Here is a 27,982-nt window from a genome sequence, read left to right on the forward strand (position 1 = left end):
TTGTGTGCAGTGGCTCATGCCTGTAATCCCAGCACTTTGGGAGGTCAAGGCAGGCAGATCACAAGGTCAGGAGATCAAGACCATACTGACTAACACGGTGAAACCCCATCTCTACTAAATATACAAAAAATTAGCTGAGCGGGGTAGCACATGCCTGTAGTCCCATCTACTCTGGAGGTTGAGGCAGGAGAACCCCTTGAACCCAGGAGGTGGAGGTTCCAGTGAGCAGAGATCATGCCACTGCACTCCAGCCTGGGTGACAGAGTGAGACTCCATTTAAAAAAAAAAACATGGTGAGAGCTATAAAATAATTTTTCAATATTATTTTGTTTGCATTTTCTTAATAAATGTTCGATATATTTTTATAGAAATTGTCCATTGCTCATTTACTGGAAACATAATTTTTTAAAACCTTTATAAACAGATTATTGAGGTATAACTGACATATTTACAGTGTATAATTTCATATGTTTTGATATATGTATATACTTGTGAAGCCATCATTGCAATAAAGACAATAAACATATCCTTTTTAATTTCTGAAAATGTTTGCTTAGTTTGCCAGTAAGCCATCGGGTCTGGAAATGTCTTTGTGGGAAGGTTTTAAAATACAAACTTAAAATTTGAAAACAGATATTGGCTTATTCATATCATTTTTTTCTTTTAAATGAGTCTTGGTAGTTTGTATCTTTAAAATTTTTTTTTCCATTTCACCTAAGTTGTCAAGTTTATTGGCTTAGAATTGTCCATAATATTCCCTCATTAGCCTTTTAATGCCTCTAGAATATGTAATCCTATAAATTCCCTCATTTCTGGTGTTGTAAATTTATGTCTTCTTTCCTTTTCCATAGCCATTCTAGCCAAAAATCTATTAATTTTATTAATCATCTCTAAGAATCAGTTTTTGGATTCATTGATTTTCTCTCTAAATTTTCCATTTTCTGTTTCTTTTATCCTCATTTTTATTATTTACTTTCTCTCTCTTAATTTGAATTTAATTTTTGACTTGATGCCAGATATTAAGTATTGTATCTTGTTCGATATTATATACATTTTAAGCCTGTAAATATTTTTGAACTTTAGTTTGGACACAGTTAAAGTACTTGGAAATGCTTTCGTTCTGTTAAATGTTTTTAAGCTTTGTTAGGCAGAATCAGAGCAGCCTGTACTCTAGGGCTAATGTTTCCTCCTACCAAGGCGATATATTTTGAATCCTATACTGAAAGTCCTGTTAATTTCAAGTTTTTTCTTTACTCACTAGTAGGAACACAAACTAATCCCAGCCCTGTATTATTTCCACGGATTGTACCCATGTACCCACGAATCCTTTGAGGTTGTTCTTTCCCTGCCGCAGGTGATTTCCCCACATATATGTTTTAAAGAGCCTCAACCAATTTCTCAGCTGAATACTGGGAACCCCCTCCAGATCTTCAGATCTCAGTCTCTCTCTCCCCCTTTCTCTCTCTGTCTCTCTCTGTCTCTGTTTTTCTCTGACTCTGTCTCTCCTGCTATTTGGTACTGTGCTTTGCAAATATGGCTGGCCGCCTTTTCCTCTCCAGACTACCAACTCTGTGTCCTCAACGCAATGATCTTTTGAATCTATTTCTGTGGACTTTTCAGAAGTGGTTTTACTTGCTTTTCACTCGTGATTAGTTTCCTCATTTATCTGTTTATTTTTGCATAATAGACAATGTTTCAAGAAGATAATTTACAGAAAATAATCAGGAGCTCAGGATTACTTATCATCCTTTAAAGAAGGTTTGTATTGCTTCTACTGGGTACCTGAGGTCACTGTTAGGCTACATTACTCCAAGCTGTGTTTCAGAATGGGGTTTCCTGGTCTACTCAGATGATCTGATTGCAGCCTGTACAGGGCAGTTCCTTCTTTCCTCCTAACACTGCTGTGTGGCTCTTTGGATCCCACCTCAAAGCAGACAGTGAAGTGTAGCAGGATTACACTGCTTATTGGTCTTGAACGCTGACTTTTGCCACCCAAGACTTGTCATAATGATAAAAATGCACAAAATAAGAAGCAACTCAGCCTTTATTGGTGACCAATTATGATTAGATAAAATATTTCCAATTGTCATGTTAAAATCACTGGATTCACATTCTTTCCAGTGCCTTGGCCTTTTAATTCTTTTTCATTAAGCTATTTGTTTTCAGGAGATGATCGTTACAGTTCACTCAGCTTCTTAATGTTCGACAGAAAAGTTTTTCTGAAATATTTAGTTTATTGAATTCAGAAATGAAGGTCATGATATTTTTTCCTTTAAATGTCAGTAAGCAGTGTGTTGTAGCTATAATGTCACTGTCTTAAATGTTAAATGTAGTATTACTTTGGATCTTCTAAATTATCACAATATTAAATATTAAGTAGTACATTAAATAGTTATGACAACTAAAAAATGTCTCCAGAATTTGCCAGATGTCCCCTGGGGAGCAAAATTACTCCTAGTGAGAACCATTGTTACTGAAAGCAGAAAGGCATTTTCCAGGCTTTGCAGCCCATGCTCATAAGCATGATACGGCCCTGTCTACTTAGTACGTTCTGCCCTAGAGAATACACTAGCTTCCACTGACTCTGTATCTCACTGCTTATTTCTCATTTCACAGACAAAATGCTATAATTATTAGTTCAACCATTGTGGAAGACAGTGTGGCGATTCCTCAAGGATCTAGAAATAGAAATTCCATTTGACCCAGCAATCCCATTACTGGGTATATATCCAAAGGATTATAAATCGTTCTACTATAAGGACACGTGCACACGAATGTTCATTGCAGCACAGTTTACAATAGCAAAGACCTGGAACCAACCCAAATGCCCATCGATGATAGACTGGACAGGGAAAATGTGGCACATATACACCATGGAATATTAAGCAGCCATCAAAAACGATGAGTTCGCGTCCTTTGTAGGGACATAGATGAACCTGGAAACCATCATTCTCAGCAAACTGACACAAGAACACAAAATCAAACACCGCATGTTCTCACTCATAGGCAGGTGTTGAACAATGAGGACACGTGGACACAGGGAGGGGAGCACTATACACTAGGGTCTGTTGGGGGGAAATAGGGGAGAGGCAGCGCGGGGTGGGGAGTTGGGGAGGGATATCATGGGGAGAAATGCCACATATAGGTGAAGGGGAGGAAGGCAGCAAATCACACTGCCACGTATGCACCTATGCAACAATCTTGCATGTTCTTCACACGTACCCCAAAACCTAAAATGCAATTTAAAAAAAACTGAATTATTTCTTTTTCTTCTCTGTATTTTACCTTTCCTTTCTTTTTTTTTCTTTTTTTTTTTCCTAGAATCTTGCTCTGTTGCCAGGCTGGAGTGCAGTGGCGAGATCTTGGCTCACTGCAACCTCCACCTTCCGGATTCAAACAATTCCCCTGTCTCAGCCTCCTGAGTAGCTGGGGCTACAGGTGCGCACCAGAACACTCAGCTAATTTTTGTATTTTTAGTAGAGACGGGGTTTCACCGTATTGGCCAGAATGGTCTTGATCTCTTGACTTTGTGATCCACCCACCTCGGCTTCCCAAAGTGCTGGAGTTACAGGCGTGAGCCACTGCACCCGGCCCTGTTTTTTACCTTTTCTAAACGTCACTTTCCTTACAAGTCACTTATTTCTTGTCTTAACACCTGCCTTGTCCATTCTGTCCAGTTTAAATGCCATGCACTTTCTGTAATCTTTCCTCATCATCTCATGTGCATTTCTCCCTCCTTTGAATATGGTTACTCCCTTGAGTGTGTGAGTTAAATATATCGAGATATATTATGAAAGGTGTGAGGACAGAATTTATATTGTACTAGTCTATTGTCTTCTAAAAATACAGGAGAGTTCCCTGCGTTCAGTAGGGACTCAGTAAATGTTAGTTAAATGAGTTAATTGCTGTTTTGTGAGAGGAGAAACTGATTGTCTTTCCTAAACTTCTTCTAGAAAGAAACTGCTTCTTTAGATTCCATTTTGGATTCATTATCAATTTATTATCCAAGAATTTAACTGAATTGTACCCTTCTTAAGTTACTATTTCTGTGAACCACAAATTCATATAGGATTATTTCCCGTATATGGACTAGTTAACATTTTGCTTCCAGTTATTTGTCTGAAAAATGAGCTGCTTTCTTTCTTTACTCTTGACTTTTTGAATAATTTTAGGAGTTGGGTTGCTTGCACAAAATTTGATTTTGTCTGCCAATGTTGATATATTCGTTAATTTTAGAATCTATGAGAAGAGAATTTCATAACTAATTAAAATTAAACCTGAAAATAAATATACTTAATTTTTGTTCAGTTTTTCTTATGACACATATTTTATGTATTTTTTATTAACTCAGAAATAAAAGTAAATTATAGCCATATTTCCCAAGGAATCATCTACTAGTGCCTTTCAGTCATCCATAAAAATGATTTTTTAAATGATTATATAAGTTTTGAAGAGTTTATGGTATATCCTTCTCTGGGAAAGTCATAATTCACTGTAACATATTAAATATCATAAGAAATCCTACAACAAAATTAATAAATTACTTAATGAAATATTGGTTCAACCTCATTTAATCCAATGTTTCCAAACAGTAGAGTTCAGTGGTTGAGCATTGAGATCCTGGAGCCAGATGACAGGCTCTAACACTCCAGCTCTCCCACTTTGTACCTGTATAAAGTTGGATGAAGTTCCAAACTTTTTGGTTGGGGAAAATAGAGGTAATGCTAGAAATATAGTGTTGTGAGGATTAAATGAAATAATACTTGTCAAGTACTTAGAATACAGCTTTGCCCTCTGAAAACCCTCAGTGTATATTTACTATTATAATCATTTGTATATGACCAGGATTTATTTCTTTATTCTGGAGAAAGAACTACTGGTATCACTGTGGTATATGAACTTTGGCAGTACTGTTACAGAGATTTTGATCCAGTAGCCAATAGAAGGAAGTCTGCCCAGATAAACTACTTTCTGTCTCTGAGTACTTACCTGGGGGAAAGGTAACTGACCTAAGCAGGAAACAGTTAATGCCCGTATATGACTGGAAGCAAGTTGTAAACTCAGGATTGCGGAGCTAAGTTTTCATCGCTCTCCATGTACACTGAGAAACATAACAATTTTATGTCCAGAGAGAAGAATAAGGCATGAAGATGAGAAAAAGTAAAGAAGCTAACACCCCTCACCCATGCACAACACAGATACACACAATAACACAAGAGCATGTGCAAGTCCACATACACACACACACACACACACACAGACACACCAGCCCACACATCAAAACACATTGTGCAGACATCCACACTTGTTCACGTAATTCATACCCACACCTGTAGAGCACTGTGGATATTCCTGCAGGCTTCCCTGTTCCAAGTCTAGAACTCTCAGAAGGTCTGGCACCTTGAATTCTCTAAGTCACTTAAGAATACTTTCACTAAGCCCCTTTTTGCTTATTTTAGTTCATCTTGATTTATCTTATTAGCATGTTTTTCAGCAATACCTCAATAATAAATTTTATTACAACAAAAGAACTTCGTAAAATCTCAAATTCTCATATTTCAAAAGTAGAGACCAATAAATCAATACAAACTTGAGATTTCTTATAACTGGATTAAACAAATGGTTTTTAGTTTCAGAAACTTATCTTTACCCCACAAGCACAGGCAACCAAAGCAAAAATGGACAAATAGAATCACGTTAAGTTAAAAGTTTCTGCATAGTAAATGAAACAATAAAGTGAAGGCACAATCCACAGAATCGGGGAAAATATTTACAAACTACCCATATGACAAGGGATTAGAAACTAGAATATATAAGAAACTCAAACAACTCTGGAGGAAAAAATTTCTATAAAAATGGGCAAAAGATTTAAATGGACATTTCTCAAAAGAAGACGTACAAATGGTGAACAGGCATATGAAAAGGTGCCATCAGAGAAATGCAAATCAAAACTACAATGAGATATCATTTCACCCCAGTTAAATGGCTTTTATCCAAAAGACCGGCAATAACAAATGCTGATGAGAACATGGAGAAAAGGAAACCCTCATGCACTGTTGGTGGGAGTGTAATACAGTAACCCCTATAGAGAACACTTTGGAGTTTCCTCAAAAAACTGAAAACAGAGCTAGTGTATGATTCCTCTCCTAAGTATATACCCCAAAGAAAGGAAATCAGTATACTGAAGAGATACCTACTCCCATGTTTGTTATAGCACTAGTCACAATAGCCAAGATTTTTTTTCCTTCTTTCTTTCTTTTTTTGAGATAGGGTCACATTCTGTCACCAAGGCTGGAGTGCTGTGGCATGAACACGTCTCACTGCAGCCTTGACCTCTCAAATTGATCCACCCTCTTCAGCCTCTTGAGTAGCTGGGACTACAGGCATGCACCACTATGCCTGGCTAATTTTTTTTTTTTTTTTTTTTTTTTTGGAGAAACGGGGTTTGCCGTGTTGCCCAGGCTGGTCTCAAACTCCTGAGGGAGTGAGCCACTGTGCCAGATTTGGAAGCAACCTAAGCATTCATCAACAGATGAATGGATAAAGGAAATGGGATACATACACACAATGAAGTACTATTCAATCATAAGAAAGAATGAGATCCTGTTATTTGCAAAAACATGGGTGGAACTGGAGATCGTTATGTTAAACGAAATAAGCCAGGCACAGAAAGACAAATTTTGCATATTCTCACTTATTTGAGAGAGCTAAAAATTTGAATTCATGGAGATCATGGAAGGATTGTTATCAGAGTCTGGGAAGAGTGGGGGCGGGGCCCGGGGAGGTCACGTGGGGATGGTAAATGGGTACAAACTATAGAAAGAATAAGACCTAGTATTTGCTAGCACAACAGGGTGGCTATAGTAAAAATAATTTAATGGTACATTTAAAAATAACGAAAAGAGTACAATCGGATTGTTTGTAACACAAATATAAACACCTGAGGTGATGTATACCCCGTTTACTTTGATGTGATTATTACGCATTGCATGCCTGTATCAAAATATCTCACATATTCTATAAATACATACACCCACTATGTAAAAATAGAAATTAAAAAATTTAAAAATCCTTTATTTAGAGGTTTAGATAGAAACATGACACACTTATGTATCATGTTTCAAAGTTGTAAATCAAAAATAGCTTTAGTCACAAAAGTAGAGATAGTGTCAACAGAGATTATTAATGTGCTTGCTTAACCTATTTTAGTGAAATGGTGTTTTTTTATTTTATCTTAAAATTTTATAGATAAACAAATTAATGATTTGGCTCATAATGACATAATTAGAAAATTTTAACTGACTGATAAAAATTAAATAAGAGGCTTCTGAGGTGAATTTTTTGAGTTAGAAAATTCACATGCAATCACATTGCCAGCCAAACTGGAAATATTTTGCCATCAAATTAAGTGGCCATAAATAAAGCATCTCTTATGAAATTATCTAGACATGAATCCATAGTGATTAATTACAAAAATCTGTATAAAGTGTTCTGAATAATTCAGGTGAAATAAAGGTTATAACATAAAATCAATGTCTACTCTTACTTTTAGGTAGAATAAAGATTTTCATCTGCATGTTTCCAGTTACTAAGTAACTATTGATGGTCTAGGGTGGTAATATTGGGGAATTTTAAGTTTCAGACTTATTGAAAATTATCTTATTGTGTCTTAATTCATTGGGAACTCTAAACAATGATTCTATAGTCTTCTAAGACACCCAGTGAAAAGTATATTAACATTTGTATTTCTAGATCTGATGGAAGATATAATATTTGCTCATTGATCACTTTAAAAAGTAGACTTAAATGAGGCCAGGCATAGTCCTGAACTCCTGTAGTCCCAGCTATTCATTAGGCTGAGGTGGGACTATCCCTTGAGCCCAGGTGTTCAAGATCAGCCTGGGCAAAAGGGCAAGACCTCATCTATAATAAATCAATGAATGAATGAATGAATGAATAAATAAATAAATAAATAGATTTGAATGACTACCTTACAAGCTACAAAATTTCTTACCATTTAAATGTGGATCCTCTCCAGCATCTGTTGCTTCCTGACTTTGTTTAATAATGGCTATTCTAACTGGCGGGTATCTCATCATGGTTTTGATTTGCATTTCTTTAATAACCAGTGATAATGAGCCTTTTAAATGTTTGTTGGCCACGTGAATGTCTTATTTTAAGAGGTGTCTATTCATATACTTTGCCTACTCTTTGATGGAGTTGTTTTCTTCTTGTAAATTTGTTTAACTTCCTTGTAGATTCTGGATATTAGCCCTTTGTCAGATGGATAGATTGCAAAATTTTTCTCCCATTCTGTGGGTTGCCTCTTCATTCTGATGGTAGTTTCTTTTGCTGTGCAGAAGCTAAATAGGAATGCTTTTACACAGTTTGTGGGAGTGTAAATTAGTCCAACCATTGTGGAAGACAGTGTGGCTATTCCTCAAGGATGTAGAACCAGAAATACCATTTGACCCAGCAATCCCATTACTGGGTATATCCCCAAAGGATTATAAATCATTCAAGACACATGCACACATATGTTTATTGCAGCACTATTTACAAGAACAAAGACTTGGAACCAACCCAAATGCCCATTGATGATAGACTGAATAAAGAAAATGTGGCACATATACATCATGGAATACTACACAGCCACAAAAAAGAATGAGTTCATGTCGTTCACAGGGACATGGATGAAACTGGAAACCATCATTCTCAGCAAGTTAACACAGGATTAGAAAATTAAACACTGCATGTTCTCACTCATAAGTGGGAGTTGAATGAGAACACACGGACACAGGGAGGGGAACATGATATAACGGTACCTGTTGGGGAGTGGAGAGAAAGGAGGGGGAGAACATTAGGAGAAATACCTAATGCATGCAGGGCTTTAAAACATAGATGATGGGTTGATGGGTGCAGCAAACCACCATGTCACATGTATACCTATGCAACAAACCTGCACATTCTGCACATGTATCCCAGAACTTAAAGTATAATAAAAAGAAGAACCAAAAGGAATGATCTACAAATAACTTGCCAATACTCTTCTAAATTATCAATCATAAAAGACGGTTTGTGGAACTGTCTCAGAATGGAAGAAACTAAGAAGGCATGACAACTAAATGCAGTGTGAACTTGGTTTAGATCCTGATCACAATAAAGGCCATTTGTGGGGCAATTGGTAAAATTCAGGTTAAACCTATACATTAATGATATTGAATGAAGGTTTTGTTTCTGATCTTTATACTATGTTAACATTTGACAAAATGTTAACAGTTAAGGAAACTTGGATGAGGGTTATAGCAGAACCCTGCAAAATATTTTAATTTTTTAAATGATTCTGAAGTTCTTATAAAATGAAAAGTTAAAACATTTTTTAAAATGTGGAACTGAATATCTTAAAGACAGAATTAAGAAATTAGCAATATCTTGTGTCATTTTAGTTCTAACCTGACACATACACACATTCACACACACACACAGACATGCGCACAGAACAGATATAGTTTGATTTTATGTCCATAGTTCATTTTTATGCTAAAATGATCATGGCTATTTTGATCATAGTAAGGATCAAAATGCTACTTTTTCCTATTCATGAAGTAAGGAAAACAGTTATCTTATTATTATTATTTATTTAGTCTGAGGCAATCTTTTATTTTATTTTTATTTATTTAATTAATTTATTTATGTTTTGAGGCAGAGTCTCACTCTGTCACCCAGGATGGAGTGCAGTGGCCCAATCTTAGCTCACTGCAACCTCCACCTCCCAGGTTCAAGTGATTCTTCTACCTAAGCCTCCCAAGTAGCTGGGATTACAGGTGCCTGCCACCACGCCAAACTAATTTTTGTATTTTTAGTAGAGATGTGGTCTCACCGTGTTGGCCTGGCTGATCTTGAACTCCTGACCTCAAATAATTCACTTGCCTTGGTCTCCCAAAGTGCTGGGATTACAGGCATGAGCCACTGTGCCTGACCTGAGGTGATCTTTTAAAAATAGACATCCTAAAGTGTATTTAGCACAGAATATAAAACATATGTCAGTAGTATCCACATCTGCACTTGGTGAACCTTCTGTCAGATGAATGTGATATCAGCCACTCCCTCTTCCCTCCTCCTCTTCTTTCTGCCATCTACTCCTACCTTTTGGGCCATGTTCTGTTACCCTTTTCTGCTACTGCATTTACATATACGTGTGTTTGTGTGTGTGTGTGTGTATGTATGTATGTATTTGCTTCTCTGTTACCATTTTCTGCTACTGTGTTTCATATATGTGTGTGTGTGTGTGTGTGTGTGTGTATGTATGTATGTATTTGTTTCTCTTTTTTACTTATTTGTTGCCTGTTGCCCTAACTTGTGGAAATCACATTAATATTTACCTTTGTAGAATAAACTTTCTTTTAGCACCTATAGCTTGGGTCTACCTCTCTACTACCTGCCCTGCTTCACTTGGCAGAACTAATTCTAGGTCACAGTTTCTTCTATTTTGTCCTGTTTCACTACACTGAACTAGACCATATTGGAAAGACATTTGAGCCTGGAGATGATTAGGTTGAGGGAAAGGAGAAAGAAGTAAGATCAAAAACTTTGGCATTAGTGTAATTTGGGACATAGACTTAAGGGACAGCATTTGATGCAGTGTTCAGTCTGAGTGATCATTTGCAAACACGGTCATTTATGAAAGTAAATAACATTTACTGACAAATTTAATAAATGGCTAAATGGGCATACATATATATTTTTTGTAATTCTAAACTCATAGACTCTGAAATTAGAATTTAGACTTGACATAATTGTGCTTTGAATAATGAAAATCCTGAGTTTTAGGTCTGCCTCTAGCTTTTGGGCATAAAATTTAACATTTTGGCAGGATCTGGCAATCAGATGGACACTGAACATTCAAGAATAATCTATTTGATCTTTTCTTAACAGATTGTATGTTGTAGGTATTCATGTCCTTGCTGGTTTTTGGTAATTGGGCATATTTTCCTCCTGAATTATGACAACCTATCCATTGATTAAGGTATTCCAATTTTAAAAAAATCATTTTTACAGTGTAATATAGAGTGAAAACAAAAGACAAAGAGGGCAAAACTCCATCATCCATCTGGAAAGAAGTTTCAGCTTCTCTCAAGCCAGTTCTATGCTCAAAAAAGTTTGTTGGACTGCTTACAATATGAGAAATTCTGAGTTACCACTATTGTCATCTTACTTCACATGTAGTTCCCAAATCAGAGTCTGTTCTGTGTGGAATTTTTTGTTTCAGAGTACCTTACCGCTGTGCATAGCCTATCAAAAATTTATATTCTTGTTTGTAGGAGGCATCCAGTCATGTTCTAGGCCTCTTCTCTGTGATGAAAACCACCTTCTGTCTAGAATAGACAGAATAGAGCAGTAATGTGAAGACATATATTTTGTTTTGTTTTGTTTTGTTTGGTTTTGGTTTTAGTTTTGGTTTTCAGACTGGGTCTTGCTCTATCACTAAGGCTGGAGTGCACTGGTACAATAATCACAGCCCAGTGCAACCTCGAACTCCTGGACTCAAGCAATCTACCTGCTTTAACCTCCTGAGTAGTTAGTACTGCAGGGACATGCCAGCATGCTAGGCCTGAATATCTACGTTTTTAACAACAACGAAAAAATATGTTAGAAGACAGTGATTTAATAGTAACTGGGAGAACTGAAGAAAAGATGTATTGTGAAAGTATTTGTGTTGCTTTTAAAATAATAGCTAAGATATTCGTAAGTGCTTGTGGTGTCAGATGTTATAAATAATTTATATGCATTAACTCATTTAACATTTACAACAATTTTAAGTAAAGTGTCATTATTCCTGCTTTTTATACAAGAAAATTAAGATGAAGAGAGGTGAAATAACCTCCCCAAGGCCACACCACTGGACTCAGCCTCAGAGCCCACACTTAGAGACATCATATCACATGGTTTCTCTCAGCCAAAGAGAGACACTGTTCACTGAAACACACTGGAACTGGCCATGAAGGTGGATAAGATGTTATAATACTAGCTGACATTTTTTAATGATTTAGAGTTTTAAAAAGATGCATTTCATGGCTTTGCACACACTATACATCTGCTCATAATTTTTCAGACTTTAAATCATGCAGCAATATAAATCAAATCAAATTAACTCAATTCGAATCAACCAACCTAGTTAACATTTATCAGTTTGAGTGTCAAGCTCCCGATATTCTGACTTTTCCATTTTTAAATCACTAATGCCTTATCTAATGCTATTCTCCTTCATGAACATACAATTAAAAGGAACCGTATTTGTTAAACATATCCTGTATCCCAGACTTGTTCATGTCCTCATTGGAAGGTCTATCCACATGTTCTCTCTGCTTGTTTTTTTTTTTTTTTTTTTTTTTTGAGATGGAGTTGCGCTCTTGTCACCCAGGCTGGAGTGCAATGGCACGATCTCGGCTCACCGCAACCTCCGCCTCCTGGGTTCAAGTGATTCTCTTGCCTCAGCCTCCCAAGTAGCTGGGACTACAGGCGCGTGCCATCTAATTTTTTGTATTTTTAGTAGAGACAGGGTTTCACCATGTTGACCAGGATGGTCTCGATCTCTTGACCTCGTGATCCACCCACCTGGGCCTCCCAAAGTGCTGGGATTATAGGCGTGAGCCACAACGCCCGGCCCTCTCTCTGCTTGTTTAACTAAATTCTTCCTTTAAGAACTGTCTCACAACTCATTTCTTCCAGGATAATGCTAATAACCTTACTTGCCTCTTGGTCTTTAAACACCTCTGAAATATCTTTTACATCTGAAATGTATTTTGTATGATACTGAATATGACCCTTGATTATAATCTTAAGGGTGCCGAGAGTTCACTGGACAGAGAAGCTGTCTGAGCTCTTGGTGGTGTGAGAGGCATCCCAGATGAGGAAACAGCATAGGGCAATACAAGGGAGCAAAACAGAACCTTTAATAGAAGTCAAATGTTAAAGGACAGTACATGATCGGCTACCAAATAAATAATTCATTCTAAAAACTATGAGGAACCAGTGAAAAATCCTAATAAGTGTGTGACTTTGGGGAAAAACTACTGGTGAATCAACACTCTAAGCTGAATTCTCTCTGTATCACCTTTCCTCTGTTTTTCCATTGGCGACAGTGTCGAGTGTAGATTTTTGAGATTTTAAGAAGTTATTGCTTTGCTTCAGGTAAGAAATATTAAAGGCCCTATTGACTGAATAAAGCCATGCAATGGACCAGGAGAAAAATGACATATTTAAGAGAAATTTCATAGTCAACTCAATGTGGGGAAAAAGAAAAAGAAGAATTAAGGATAATTCTAAGTTTTTGACTTAGGCAACATAATTTATAATACTGTCCTTAAGTGAATAAAAGTTTATAGGGAATTAGGTGTTTCCATCCCCTTATAGTGGGCTATCCCGGTCAATGGATCTGTGGGAAGTTAGAGGACAGTAGGAAATTGGATAAAAACACTTGGGATCTTAGCACATTGGTAATTGTTGATTCTATAGGCCTGAATATAGACAATCAAAAGAGCATGTAAAATAGAAGATAATTTAGAAAGCAAGGTGAGACATTTCCAAAGCTAAGATCAAGGCAGAGTAGAGAAGGTTGGATAGATTTCCCTATTCTGCATGCATATGAGCCCAAATCATTAACAGATGTAATTGCAGCCCTGAATCCATTAAAGCAATGCAAGAGTAAGGAAACAAAGTAATCTAGAACAATTTATATATGAACACTGACTGTCCCTTTTGATGCAATATTTGTAACGAATGTATAATCTGGATAATATATTTATGTAGTTTAAAAATTTCAATTCAACATATATAGAATCTGGGTTTGCATCTAAGTAAAAATGAATCTTCTCAAGTGAATAATTTTGAATGTAAGAATTATAAATAACCAGTACTAGCTAGCATGCATTTAAGTTGAAGTCTTTTATTTTAAATATTCACATTACAGGAATTCATTAGGTCAGAATAGAACATCATTATTTACACATTCAAGGAATAAACTCCAGTGCTAAATCAGTGAGATACTTACACTGAATTTAGGAAATATGACTGAAGAAAGAGTTTCTTCTTACACATACAGGCTCAAATCCTTTATACATTTATTTCTGTCTTGGAATATTAGCACATATTGCTGAAGTAACTATTAATTGTTGAACAAAATTTCACAAAATTAGAGCAATCACACCATATATTTATAAGCCTAGAAAGACATCCATGTGCAGGAATCCATGTTGTGACAGCATTTTTTAAGAGAAGAAAATTTCAAATGACATCTCCAGTTTAATTTGGGGAAACCATGAGTTCTCCAAATAGCTGAATATACAGATTTCCTCTGGCATCTTGCCTTTCATGGCTTATTAAAATATTTGCTTAGCTGCCTTAAAGTGTTATGTTATTTACAGTTTCAATCAATGAAGGGAACAATGTGGTAGCAAACTAAGTGCCCAGATCAATGTCAGCTGAATGTCACACACATACAATATCTTGGTTGGTAAAGTAGGCCTCTACAGTGCTAGGAATGGCTACTCCTCATTTGAATTAATCCTTTACTCCCAGGATGCAGCAAGACTTAGCTGCATGATTTTCACTTGGAATAACAGCTAGAGTCAATTTTTCTTATCATTATACTAACTTCATTGAAGCTGTTAAATTGAACTGGAAGGAACCAATCTTCTGTAAATAAATAAATAAATAAATAAATGTATAAATAGGATTCCCATCATTTTAATAACATAGCAATGAAATTACCTTCCAACAGTGTAAATACTTATAATAGTGTATTAGGTCACTAAGAGCTATATTCTAGCCTTAATATATTACTATGAATGATTAATTTCATGGGAGGAGGAATGATTGATTCACACGTATTACCTGTTTGGAGTTAAGCCCTTTCAAAAGCACAAGTGTGTTTTCTGAATTAAAGAGAAAAGCTAAACAAAGCAAACCCTTCATTAAATGGAGTAATTTTTGTTATTTGCAAAGACTACTGTAAATTATCTGCATATAACGTCACCTCTGCAGCCAACATTCATATTTTTATACATTTTTTATTACTTAAGTTACCAAGTAAAAGGCTAGGCCTACTTTTTCTTCCCCTAGTGATTACACTGGTTGACTGTCAAGACTTCCTTGCTGTTCTACGTTATTGCCCAATTTAGTGTTGTGCAGACCTGACCTCAGGTGACTGGCAGTAGCACTGATTTTGGCAGTGTATAAAAAGATATACCATTCTCAGTTATAGAAAAAGCTGCCAGAATATTATGTTCATAGAATGAAACTGGTTAAGATGATATTTTCACATCTTCATGCTTTATAATATTAAGCTGCTATACAGTAAATTGTATCACTTGCCAACAAATAATTTGTTGTATTTATTGCCAACAATAACTCCAAAAATAAAATTTTGGGAGCAAATTTACCACAATATGCTGCAAAGTTAGAAAAAAAGAAATGCAGCATTGTTTATTGGCTCATTAGCACTAAGAATAACATTTTCACTTTACCAAATGTTGAAAAAGGATTTTTGAAAGGACGTGAATCATGCATATGGATTGAGACAGAGCCTGTGTATGAATGGCAGTGTAGATGTCCCCCAAAGCTGCATGATTCACCAATTGCATGCATTTTTTCACCTAATATAAACATAACCTTAATATAGTCATATAATTTCTAACACATCTATTTCAAACATGCATTAGCTACTAAAATAAGATTTTAAAGAAAAGCTGATGTTTGATATAAAATAATCATGTTTTTTTTTAAATGTGAAAAAATACTCTACAAAAAAATAAGTAGAAAAATGATTTCTGATCAATGTGTGATTTTATCTATAAAAATCCAAATGACTAATTAGTGTGCTTAAAGTAACCCTATTGGGTCTGCATCGCAATAATACATACACAGAAATTTAATAGCAATAAACGACTATTAGCACAATGCAATTAAATTCTTATCAGAAAGAACATGAACCTATAAACTGTACATTTGGCATTAAGTTTCAGGGTATTTTTAAGAGTTTGATTAAATATGACAATACAATAGTTTAAAATTACATTACGTTAATAAAACATACAATTACTCTCCAAATAGTTTATGGATTACCGACCCTCACAATTCACATATTGGCTAGAATTGGCACATTTTGTTTCAGTGTAATAGTTTTGACCTTCCTTGAGTGTAAGTCATCTCAAATTTATACTTGAACTACACAAAAAAGATATTGGCATATGGGTGTCTATATGTGCCTTCTTGAGGGAATGAGACAAAGAGAAAGCGTGTAAAGTCCTTACTCTTCATTTGCAAAACTTCATTGCAGTTTTTTGCTTCAGCAACCTTTTAATCAGAATTCCTAACAAAATTACATGTTAACTTCTTCCCTATCCCTTGTAAAGTAGTAACATGGCCACATGGAAAGGAGGAGTAAGAAAAGAAGAAAAAATCTTCAAGAATATATGGCAACTTGTACACTGTGCTAGGCTAATTAAATTAGAATTTCTAACCAATTCATCAAGATTTATTAAAAGCTTCTCAGGTACTTTTAATGTATAGTCCTCAGGTACTTCTAACGTATAGTCCATCACACTCCTTTTACAGATTAAAAAAAAAAAAACTGTGGCCCAGAAATATTAGTGAATTATACAGTAGATTGTGAAAACTGGAACTTGAGCTCTGTTCCTTAATTTACTACTCCCTTTCTCGTTTCTCATTGACACTTTTCTCCCTTTTGCTTTGTGAACTTGAATCTAGATACAGACTTGTTAGCTCTTTACTTTTTCCATTTAAAAATCTCTTCTCTACATTCATGTTGTTTTGGAATCAGAATAAGACACATTATTATAATGAAGATGTTTAATCTCAACAATTGCATTCAAGTAATTTTCTGCAAGCATACATTACTTCCTACCTTCATCTCATACGTTATTTACCTCTTAGGAATTTTACAACAATGCTATTCTTTATATTGTCACAATTACTCCCTTAACCCTAATTCCTACCAAACCCAATCTTTCTTTTAAACACATGAATGTATATTGTTTTGAAAGCTGCCATAATGATGATAGCTCTGAAGATTTGCATTTTTATTTAAGGATAAAAAGGCATCATTATTTCCATAACTTTCTTCCCCATCTCCATTTCCAATGACAGGTAGCCTGTTAGACTTCCAGAGCAAGAACTTTCATTGATTTGAATGTAGAGCATCTACAAGCTGAAAAGTTCTTTTTTTCCCTTCTAAGTAAAATCTTCTCAAATATGATAGTCTTTGTCCTTTGATTATTTTAAAATCATATATGAAATATTCAAGATAGATTATCTTTTATCTAAAAAGTAGACTGCTTCCAGTTTTATATAGGCAATCAGATAATCGTCATTTATTTAAGGACTCTTGAAGAAAACCAGTAAATGAAAAGCCTGATCTCATTACAGTCCTTGGAGACATGTATTCCACCCTAGATGAGCTCATATCCTCTGGCAATCTCACCTTGTATGAGGGAGGCATCTTTAGGATTGTCTCATTTGAGGAACTGAAGGTGGCTAATGAGGCCATTCTGAGACTGGAGATGTGATATTGTCACTCTGGCCCATATTTCTCACATAATGAGTAGTATTTCTGGGTTGTTAATTCAGTCTTTGGATACTGCTTCTGCAGAGACTACCTTTCTGTTTCCTGAACCCTCATTAATCAAAATGGAATGCAGCCATGTATAGCGTAGAATGTCAGGACGTTAGCATAACTTTCTGTAGAAATGGCCCTTAAAATTTTCAGATAAAACCTATATTTGTTTTCCACAATAAAATTCCAGCAAGCTATAACTTAACTTACTTTACATGCGCAACTAATTCAAAATTATTTGGTTGCCAAAGAACTCAGAAAAATAAATCACTTTTTGAAGTTTTCTAATGTTACTGACATAGCAGACATTTCTAATGCTCTTTAAAGAACACGGTTAGAAACTACTTAAAATACTATTTTGAATATCATTCTCTTTTCACGTATTAAAATATAAATTTTCTTTGAGCCTACTTTTCTGTTCTAACACAATACAGCTCTAAAATTGTACACATGAACAATTGAGATTATTCATGTCAAAATTATTTATTATGCAATTAAGGTAGTCTTAATCACAATCTGGCTAATAATTATTTTCTTTCTATAGCACTAGACAAATATTCCTGTATATTGAATTTATACCCTAACATTTTAAAAGTAACTTTCAGCTTTTTTAAAATTAGCTTTAGGAAAAGTAGATGGAGACTTCCTAACAAATCATTAACTAGTCCTGTGTCAAAACTAGTTGACCAGCTGAAGTGATGGATTAAGTCAAACTGTTAAATATTCCTAGGCCTTTTTCTTTACCAGAAAATGATCTCTGAGAACCTTCTTGCTATTCTATTCTGTGAAATGAGCTATACCAACTGATAATAAGCTAAATTGACTGTTAATTTATTGATTGCTTATAACAGGGAGAGAAAATTAGGCCTGCTTGAGTTCCAATTATTTTAAGAAATGGTGTATTTGTTTAGCAATGAAAATAATACCTATTCACCACCACTGCCAGCTCCTCACACCCCTTTCACTACTTAGTACTTACAGGAAACTGAATATATGCTTCTACACTGTATTTATTTGTTTCCCTTTTGCTGAATGTTGCTCCTTCAGCTTGTATAAAATTTCAACGATTCTTACAAGCTGCCTGTTTAACATCTTCAGAATTTTAGAACTAAAATTGTGAAAATAGTCCTGGATTCCTCACAATTATCTTCTATAAAAGTAAAAGATAATTGAAAAGGTATATAGTCACTTGAATATAATTTCTCAGAAGTATGCTACCTCTACAGGTGCTAAATCTGAGAGTAAAAGAAACTGAGTAGCTTGCATATAGCTAGTGAATGGCAGGGCTTGGATTCAATTCTAAATCTGTAGTTATCAAAATTTCATATGCTATACACCTTCTTGCCATATCTCAGTTGCAAATTACCTTTCTATCTATCAGGCAAGGAGACTTTGGAACCCAAGAAAGTGGTCTCCTAAACACATATAATAGAAAAGCAGAAAACAGAAGCATATATCATAGTAATTGTCTAGACCAGTCTTTCCTGTAGCAAATATAAACATGGAGTTAGAAACTAGAAAGAGAATGAGAGACTTTTTTTTTCAAGATACATAATCTTTTATTTTCCTAATAGGTCCTCTAGGCCAAGAACTGATGGTTTCCTGAAGTAAGTCCACATTAGTATTATCTGTGGAGCCTTTACACCTGTTAGACTTCTGGGTTTTTCCTCAAACTAAATAGATCAGCTCTCTGGAGGTGGAGATTGGACATCTGCAGTTTTAAAGCCTCTCCAGATTGTTCTAATGTGCATTCAGGTTCATGAACTACTATAAGCAACTTGCAACTGAAAGAATGTCTGGAGACTATAAATAACCTGCCCCAAATCACAAGACTGGTGAATTCCATGCTCATGTGTGAAATAATTAGGCAAAGAAAATGTCTTGGATATTGAAGTAGAATACTTTCCCGATGTATTTAAGATTCCAGGTGAACTAATGAATGGTAATACGTCATAAGTAATAGCATACTTTCCATCTAAACAGGTGGGATGCAAACCTCAAAACTAACAGGACATCAGAACCATCTGGGGAGGTTTTTAAAATAAAGATTCCTGGTCCCATCTCACACCCAGAGACTCAGAAGCTATGTATTATGTATTATTAACAATCTTTCAAGTGATTTTTATGAAGATGATCTAGGAAGTTTCAAAGACATATGCATGTTTGAGAATGCTAGTTTAGGACAGGATGGTTCACCAACTACAGCAGAAACAGAATAATTTTGGAAATGTATTAAAAGCATGCACCTTTTTTGGGTGGGAGGAAGGGAGAGTGGATTATTTGAAGAAATTCTAATTGCATGGATCAGAGCCCAGAAATCGGTATTGTTATCCCTTCTGGTGATTCTAGGTCAGCTGACCTAGGAAACATGCTTTGAGTAAAACTGACAGAAAGCAACTGGTGTTGGAGACGTTATTTTTAAATAAAATATTTTTAAAGTAAATCAAATGCATGAACATATGTTAACTATGAGTTTAAAAATAACTAAATGTTCTAATTGAACTCAATCTGGCTTACTTAAAATTATGTTATTTTATTGTTAGTTGGGGGTTGCCTTAGGTATTCCCAGTGACTCCCTAATTTTTTTGCATCAATAAATATCTTTAGATTTTTGTAATATAATAAGAATTTGAATAGAACAGAAACTCTAAAATATTTCAGAATAATGCCCAAAATATGATTGATTTTTCTGCAGGCAATTAAAGTGTCAGTGTGTAGTGAGTTCAAAAGACATAGACAACTAAGGGGAGGGAGGAAATACAGGAGGAATGTCAGTTAATTGAGCACTTTCTATATTCCAAGCTCTGGATTAGGTTCTTTCCACATGTTATTTAAAATAATCAGTTTCATACTTTAAATATATACACAGATAAATGAGACGAAAATATGTAATAGTCTAAAAAATTATTTTGAGATGGTCATTGAAATTTGATTAGCAATTTCATGCATATATTAATTTTGATCTTAGATAAGAGTAATAGTGCTAGAAGGAACCTTACAAGGAAGGTCTAGAGAGGTTAAGTGACCTTCTCAATATTAGTTTGTGGAACTAATAACCTAGGGTAGCACTCATATTTCTGGTTTAGCAGGCTATCTCTTACTTAGGTTCTGCTGTTTTATAAAATACATATGCGTATGGATACATTCAATATGAATTACTAAAGGGAGGAACACTTTGAATAGTAGTGAAGCATGCCCATTTGCAAAATGCTACAAAATCTCTAGATGAGAGACATCCAGAGAAAAGAAATCACCTTAATTGACTGATTGAAATACCATGGAATGAAGTTAGGAGGGAAAGTATATTTCCCTCCATGTGGTTTGGTAATAAATATGTGCCCTTCACAGTGCTTGCATTTTATACTCTCCTTAAATACTAATTTTCTTTTCTATTAGAAACAGTTGATATGTTATTAATATTTAGGTAGAATGTTAACGTGATCCAAATCCTTTCTAATCTTTCTGGCAATGTGACTTTTGGGACTTTACTATGTGGTAAGATAGGAAGAAGTTAAAATGCCTTCCTTCTGCATCCAGGCAACAAACTGACTAATAAAATAAATATAAAATATCATCTCCAACTGGTACCAATAAACACTGTCACTACACTTAAAAAATATTTTACACAACCACTAATGACATTCATTTATTTACTCAACAGGTGTTTGATATGACCCTCCTGTACATTAGGCACTGTGCTTATCCTTTAGATTCTGATGTTTGTTATATTTTACAGCTTGATAATAATTGTTAAGAAGTTTCCCAAAATGAGATCAGAGTTCAAGGGAACTCAAAGATTTGGTCAAACACAAAGTCATAAGATAAGGACCTAAAAATTGTGGTAACTTTAGTTCATGCAAAAAAAATTTCTTCTAGGTGATTACTTTGAGACTCATGGAATCTAGTTTAAAAATAGGCTGACAAAAAAATATCAGAGGCATAGTTTCCTATTCTTTTCATATTTAACCTCCAATTGGAGGCAATAATTTAAAGGCTCAGCAAATAATTCCTAAATATTCTGTTGCTTTACACATCAAATGCTCCGAGTTTTCTAAGCTCCTCACAATAAAAACATTTCTGCACAATCTAAGGTTATCAGGAGTTTTACAGTAAATAAAAAAATTTTAAGCATATATTTGTTTCCCACTAAGATGATTTTTTTCAGTTTCTACTTTATATAATGATATACGGCTGTCATAATATATAAGACTGTCCTGACTCTCATGTCTTTCTTCTTCAGGGTGTAATTCTATGGATGTGGACAATTCAGTATATATTCTTACTAGTAAGGCCCATGATGATTAATATTTATATATTCTTACTAATGTCTACAATAATTAATATTTAAATATTTAGAGTATTGAAGGTAATAGCTTTTTGATATTTTGAAATAAAACATTTTAAATAGTCTGTTCTCTTTTTGTATCCACAATTTGATTCCAGGCATAATTATTTGTTTTTATAATCAACAGCAAACCAATTTTGTTGAATCAATATATCTTTTCCATGAGTTCCTTACAAAGAATTGCAATCCACAGGATTAATTAAAGAAGTAACTGAGAACCATACACTTTCTTGAGGGCTGTATTTCACTTAAATGTAGTGATAGACCATTTTCTTCTGCTAAACTCAACTCCTAAAATATTTAAACCAGAACAAATGCTAACAAGTTTGATGTTTTATTCATTGTATACCTTCAAAAGTTCTTTTACAAGAGATATACCGTTCTATAGGCCCTAAATAATACCAATAAGACATGCGCATTAATAAAAATTGAGGAATAATTCCATATAGAGTAGGAATGTGATTGAAAACAAAGTGGAATTAAGAGAGATAGGATCATTAAATCCTAGTCTTAACTATTGTCACTAGCTGTGGTATGTCTGTGCATGTGTGTTTCTGTGTGTATGTGTGAATGTGTGTCTTGAATAAATATCTCTGGATCTAGTTAACTCATAAATAGAAAGAAAAGCAATTATAATTTCTGTATTATAGTAATTATAAACCACAAAATTATAATTCCTTCTAGTCCTAAAACTCACAGATCAATGGACCCTGAGCTGAAGGGTTCCACTAAGTCATTTAATTCTTGCACTTCAAATTTGGGAAGCAGTCTTCTGGGATTTAGTAATGAGGTTTAAAGTCACTTAGTAGCACTGCCTTGACTTGGGTCATATTATCAGTGAATGATTATAGTCATAGTCCAACAAAGAGTCAAAATTTGTAGTCAACAATAGAGATACTGCCTTTAGATCTTTCAGTTCTTTCAAATCATGAACATCCACTAGAGCCAAGTCAAATTGAAATGATATTGAATGCTTTTCTGCCTTCAAAAAAAAGCAGGTGGGCCGGACACCTTGGCTCACACCTGCAATCCCAGCACTTTGGGAGGCTGAGGCAGGTGGATCACTTGAGGTTTGGAGTTTAAGACCAGCCTGGCCAACATGGTGAAACCTGTCTCCACTAATAATACAAAAAATTAGCCACTCATGGTGGTACACACCTGTAATCCCAGCTACTCGGGAGGCTGATGGAGGACAATCACTTGAAGCCGGGAGGCCAAGGTTGCAGTGAGCCAAGATTACATCACTGCACTCCAGTCTGGGCGACAGAGCAAGACTTCATCACATACACACACAAAAGAAGCAGGCGCTTTCTAAACATGTAGCAGTGTATCATCTTTAGATCCCTATACTTTTTATAGGGCAAAAAATTTGACAAAGTAAATGTAAATGTATGAATCTGACTGTCTTATCAATTAATTAAATATGGATGGAGATCTTTACTAATCGAGGAGGACATCCAGATAAAAATATTATTTCTTAATGTATTGTGGTTAGAAGAGATAATATGGAGAGAATAATATGTTGGGTCAAAAGAGTTGACAAAATGTGTAGTTCAGAAACATGTCAAATAGCTAAGCCATTGGAGAAATTTGCTACTTTTCTTCCCCATTAAATCAGCATTGACCCATATAAACTTCGTTGAGAGTAGCACACGTATATAAACAGTTTCAGTCTGAATTGAAAGGAAACTTTCATATGTCTGTCCACTTAATTGTAAATTCATTTTAGGTAGTGATAGTACCTTGTTCATCTTATCTCTGTGGGTGTTAAGGCAGTGTCTGACACTGCATTCAGTCTTGGCTTAAGAAATATACCTGAGAATCAAACAATCCTCTATTAATTACAGGAATATTCCTCTGCTCAAATATTTCTGGTGCTAAGGTGAGCTTGTTCTCTCACAAGATAGTCTGGATAGCTGGACATACGTCCTTTTTACTGAATCCTATTTGAGTTTAGCTGATGCCAACATGTAATAGGACTACTGGAATAAGTCACAAATAGACCCAAATGGATGTCATCAAAACATTCTAATTTTTTGATGGAATTTTGGCCTGAATGGAATAAAGACACTAAATATCTATTTTGAAGAATGCTTTCCATGAAGAATCCTTAGTGTCCCATCTTTTTTTTCACCTACTGTTTCTGCTTATATCCAGCTCTCCCCTTCTCTAGCCTTTTGGAGGAGAATGCTGAAGGCAGCTGCAAGTTCAAGAATATACCCTTCAAAATTTTAATGTAATGGTAGGTTTATTTGGCTCTGTAAAGCCCTGAACACCACGGTCCTATGTGCAATGTATGAATAAGTACCAAAATGGAATATAAAAGTCATCCCCAATTAGTACTTCTAAAGTAGAACTGTCACTTCCTTGAAACAAACACTTTCCTATGAATTTAATGGCATTTATTTATTCATTCAACAAATATGCTTTGAGATCCTACTCTGTGTTAACACTGTGTGTTTTCTATATATCCCCACTTTATTATATTTAACATATTATATTTAACACCTCGATAATAATTGTATTTAGGCTCTCTTAAATGATAGAACTCAAATCAAATTATAGGGCTTATCATTATGAGCCAAATCTTATATCCATGTAATAAAATAAGACCATTTTAAATATTAGGGCTTCAGAAAAAAAATCTTAAATTGATAAGTAATTAAACATTGTTCATAAATGACACCATTTAGAAATATATTTATAGATATCATTTTTCTTTGTTATATGAGAAAATTATTTGTTTTATTATGACAACAAATGTTATCAGTAGCAGAAAGAGAACTGCTTTAGATTTGCTAAAGTATTAATGGGATTACTTCCCAGGTGCTGAAAATCACAACAAATTGGATATTTAAAAATACTTGAATAATTTAACTTAAGATCATGAGAATAAGTAGCTGTAGATCAGCTTAATGAAAATAAATGAGAAGTCTAATGGCTTCCTAAACAGAACAGTTGCGCTTCGTATCTTTCTTATTCACTCCATGAATAATTCCACCTTCACAAATGTGGTAAATAGGTAAAAAAAAAAAAAAAAAAAAAGATCAAATAGAGACAGTTTACATTTTGTTCGACTTTGGAGTCAAAGAGATTAGAATTCAATTGCAATATGTTCTTCCTTTGTTATAGTATGCAAACTTGGAAGTAGACATTATAATACTTAGTGAAAAATGTTCATCCTTTAAGATGTGCATCTTCATTTCCCAAATAGATTAAACAGCTGATCAGTGTAGAAACAATAATCAAATCACAAGCTTACACTATGGACAACTACAAAAATGTGAAAAAACAATGTTTACAAACGGTAACGAAGAATAAATTACTCTCCAGTGCACATAATTAGGTATATACAGGATAATTTAAAACCAAATGGAATGATTGCTCATGCTGAGCTTTTAAAAATCTCCACCAAAATATACATGTTACCCGAGAGAGGGTAATAAAAATAAATTGTGACACAAAAGTAGGATGTTGTATCTCTTCTAATCTTCAATACTTGGATAATATCTCATCAAAATATTTATCAAGTATGCAAGTGATGCAAGATTTTAATTCCAAAACCATTTCTCTAAATTACCAACAGACTTATATTCTTGATGTCTTTTCACATGATCACAAGCCAAGCATGCATGTGATTCCCAAAATCGTGGAAGATTTACAGTGAAATCCTTCCTCCAGTTAAAGTAACTAAGGTATAACTTATTGTTTTTGTCGACTTCCTTCAGATACTTTGCTAGCTCGCTGGGAGAGTTATAATCTTCCACATGAATGAATGAATCTGCTGGAATATAATTCTCATAGTTTTCCCTAGATGGCCCCAGAACAACAGGTACAGAGCCAGCCAGAAAAGCATTGTAGAGCTTTTCCGTGATGTAATCCTTGTGGATTGAATTTTCAAAGGAAAGATAAAATTTACAAGTAGATATGGTAGGAATCAAATTTTTATCATTGACATATTCTCCAAATGCTTGCCCATAAGTATGGATTTCAATACTTTTGCTTAGCTCATTGTAATACTTGACCCTGGCATGCTCAGGGTTCCAGTTACTCACAACCCAGCACACCAACTTCTCTTTGCTTGGCACTTCAAACACGAAGGGATTTGTGCTCACCGTCAAGAAGCCATAAGGCACTTGGATATCTGAGTCGCGGCGGTAAGTCAGAGTCAGGTTAAACAAGTGCTCAATGCCACTCTTCTGGGGAGTATGAGTTGGTGATTCCAAATTCATCCAAATCCATTTCTGGAAGGGTGGCCTAGCTTGCTGAGGTAAATTTGTCAGATCCCAACTGATGTCTCGGTGATGGATCAGAACTGCATGAGATTTGTTGTACAGTGAACGGTCTGTTGTGAGATGGCATCCTTGGATGTTGAACATTGCTTGGCAGGATGTAAGGTCAAAGGTCTGCCCAAATGGCCACACCCACACCAGAATAGTAGTTTCATTAAAATAATCAGTTTTGGTGGAGAAGAAGTTTTTCATTTTCAGCACAGAGCTGGCTGATTCCATTGGACTGAATATCCAGCTGTTGGTAGGCTTGATGTAAATGAGAAGACATGCCATGAAACAGCCCAGGATAATGCAGACAATTAAAAATGGGCGAAGAATTCCTTTGGATGTTGATGTCATAATTTTTTCTATGAGACAGAGAAAGACAGAAGGGTAAGTAGGGGCAGGAATGAAGAGATAATAATAAACATATTTGAGATATATTTAAAATCATAAATATGACATAAACAGGTAATAATCAACTGCATTTTCCTTTTCAGTGTTATCAAACCATTGAGAGAAACACAACTTTCCTCAAAGCCAAGAAACTGCTTTCAACAGAAAGTTTCCCAAAAACTTCAAACCAAGTAACTTTCTTTCTCAATGCTATCCTTACTTGTTCTATTTTTATTTGCTTGTAGAAAAGTGGCACAACCTAGACAGTCATCACCAATACCATGACTAAAATTTCCATATTTTTTCTTACAATTTTCTTTGTTTACTTTTAATAATTTGTTAGTACATCTAATATCTACCAAGATGTAATAATCAAATGTTCTATTTGGATTAGAACAACATTCTCATGTAGCATAGGGGCTTTAAAAAAGTTTTTCTTCATATTAAGATGATATTTATATTATAAAAATAAACACAAATGAATTCTCAAAAAAGGGCTATATTTAATGAAGAACAATTTTGATCTCAGGAATTTTAGCAGATTGTGGCTAAAAAGATGAGTCAGGTCTTCTTATTTTTTTAGGTGTCTTCAAGTTTTTTTCTTCTTTGTCATTCATGACTCTTTATGGCTATGAACACAAAAATATATTTGCAAAAAATGTTTCTTGATAAAATTCTCACTGATCCTTTGAAATTCATAGTTTCTCTTACAAAAATAATATGGCCTATCAATTTCAGACTCATTAAAGTATTTTGAAATTGTGATAGAAATGAATATAGAATCATTAGATGTTTCCTTCTCAAAAAGGGGAGAAATTGTCCTCCATTTAGTTGCCAAAATTGATGTGAACATTAAAAAAACCCACATTCTTTTGCTATGTGGTTTTTCGTAAAGCATATGATACTCTCTGAGTAACAAAGCTTGACTGTAAGTCTCAGAACTACATTATTGGAATCAAAGATTACAGTTTGCTGTCAAAGTTAGCTTGAGTTGTACAGTCAATAAGAAAATGAAAACAACAAGTATATATTAAATATATCTAGGAGCTAAATTATTAACCAACCCTTGGAATACAGAGAAAATCAGGAAATAATTCTGAAGGAAATCTCGGTTATTCTTAACTAAATGACGTTGAAGTTTCTACATGCCAAATTTCATTGTATATTTAAACAGAAGGAAATTTAAACAGGTTTGCACATTTTTCAGATTAATTAATTAATAGTCAACTCAAGAAGATAGACAAGGAATAAAGGTTAAAAAGCTAAAGAAATAAGAAAGAAAAATGTTAAGGTAAGGACTAGAAATTTGAAATGAATAATAATATTACAAGCTTTGAA

At 34.7% G+C, this 27,982-nt stretch overlaps 1 protein-coding gene across 3 annotated transcripts in view; it reads right to left on the minus strand.

Annotated features, from left to right (window-relative positions):
- Positions 1 to 13,925: 13,925 nt before the first annotated feature.
- The window catches only part of FUT9 (fucosyltransferase 9), a 196,319-nt gene continuing 182,262 nt past the window's right edge, over positions 13,926 to 27,982 (minus strand). For all 3 annotated transcript variants that reach the window (XM_012444289.2, XM_012444288.2, XM_012444287.2), the window contains one exon: positions 13,926 to 26,616. In XM_012444289.2, coding sequence (XP_012299712.1) covers positions 25,529 to 26,608 — 1,080 coding nt within the window. In that variant the 5' untranslated portion in view covers positions 26,609 to 26,616 and the 3' untranslated portion in view covers positions 13,926 to 25,528. The remainder of the gene's footprint in view (positions 26,617 to 27,982) is intronic.

The sequence above is a fragment of the Aotus nancymaae genome, unplaced genomic scaffold (genome assembly GCF_030222135.1).
Source record: "Aotus nancymaae isolate 86718 unplaced genomic scaffold, 86718_ANA_hifiasm-v0.15.2.pri h1tg000040l, whole genome shotgun sequence".
In the NCBI taxonomy this organism is placed as follows: Eukaryota; Metazoa; Chordata; class Mammalia; order Primates; family Aotidae; genus Aotus; species Aotus nancymaae.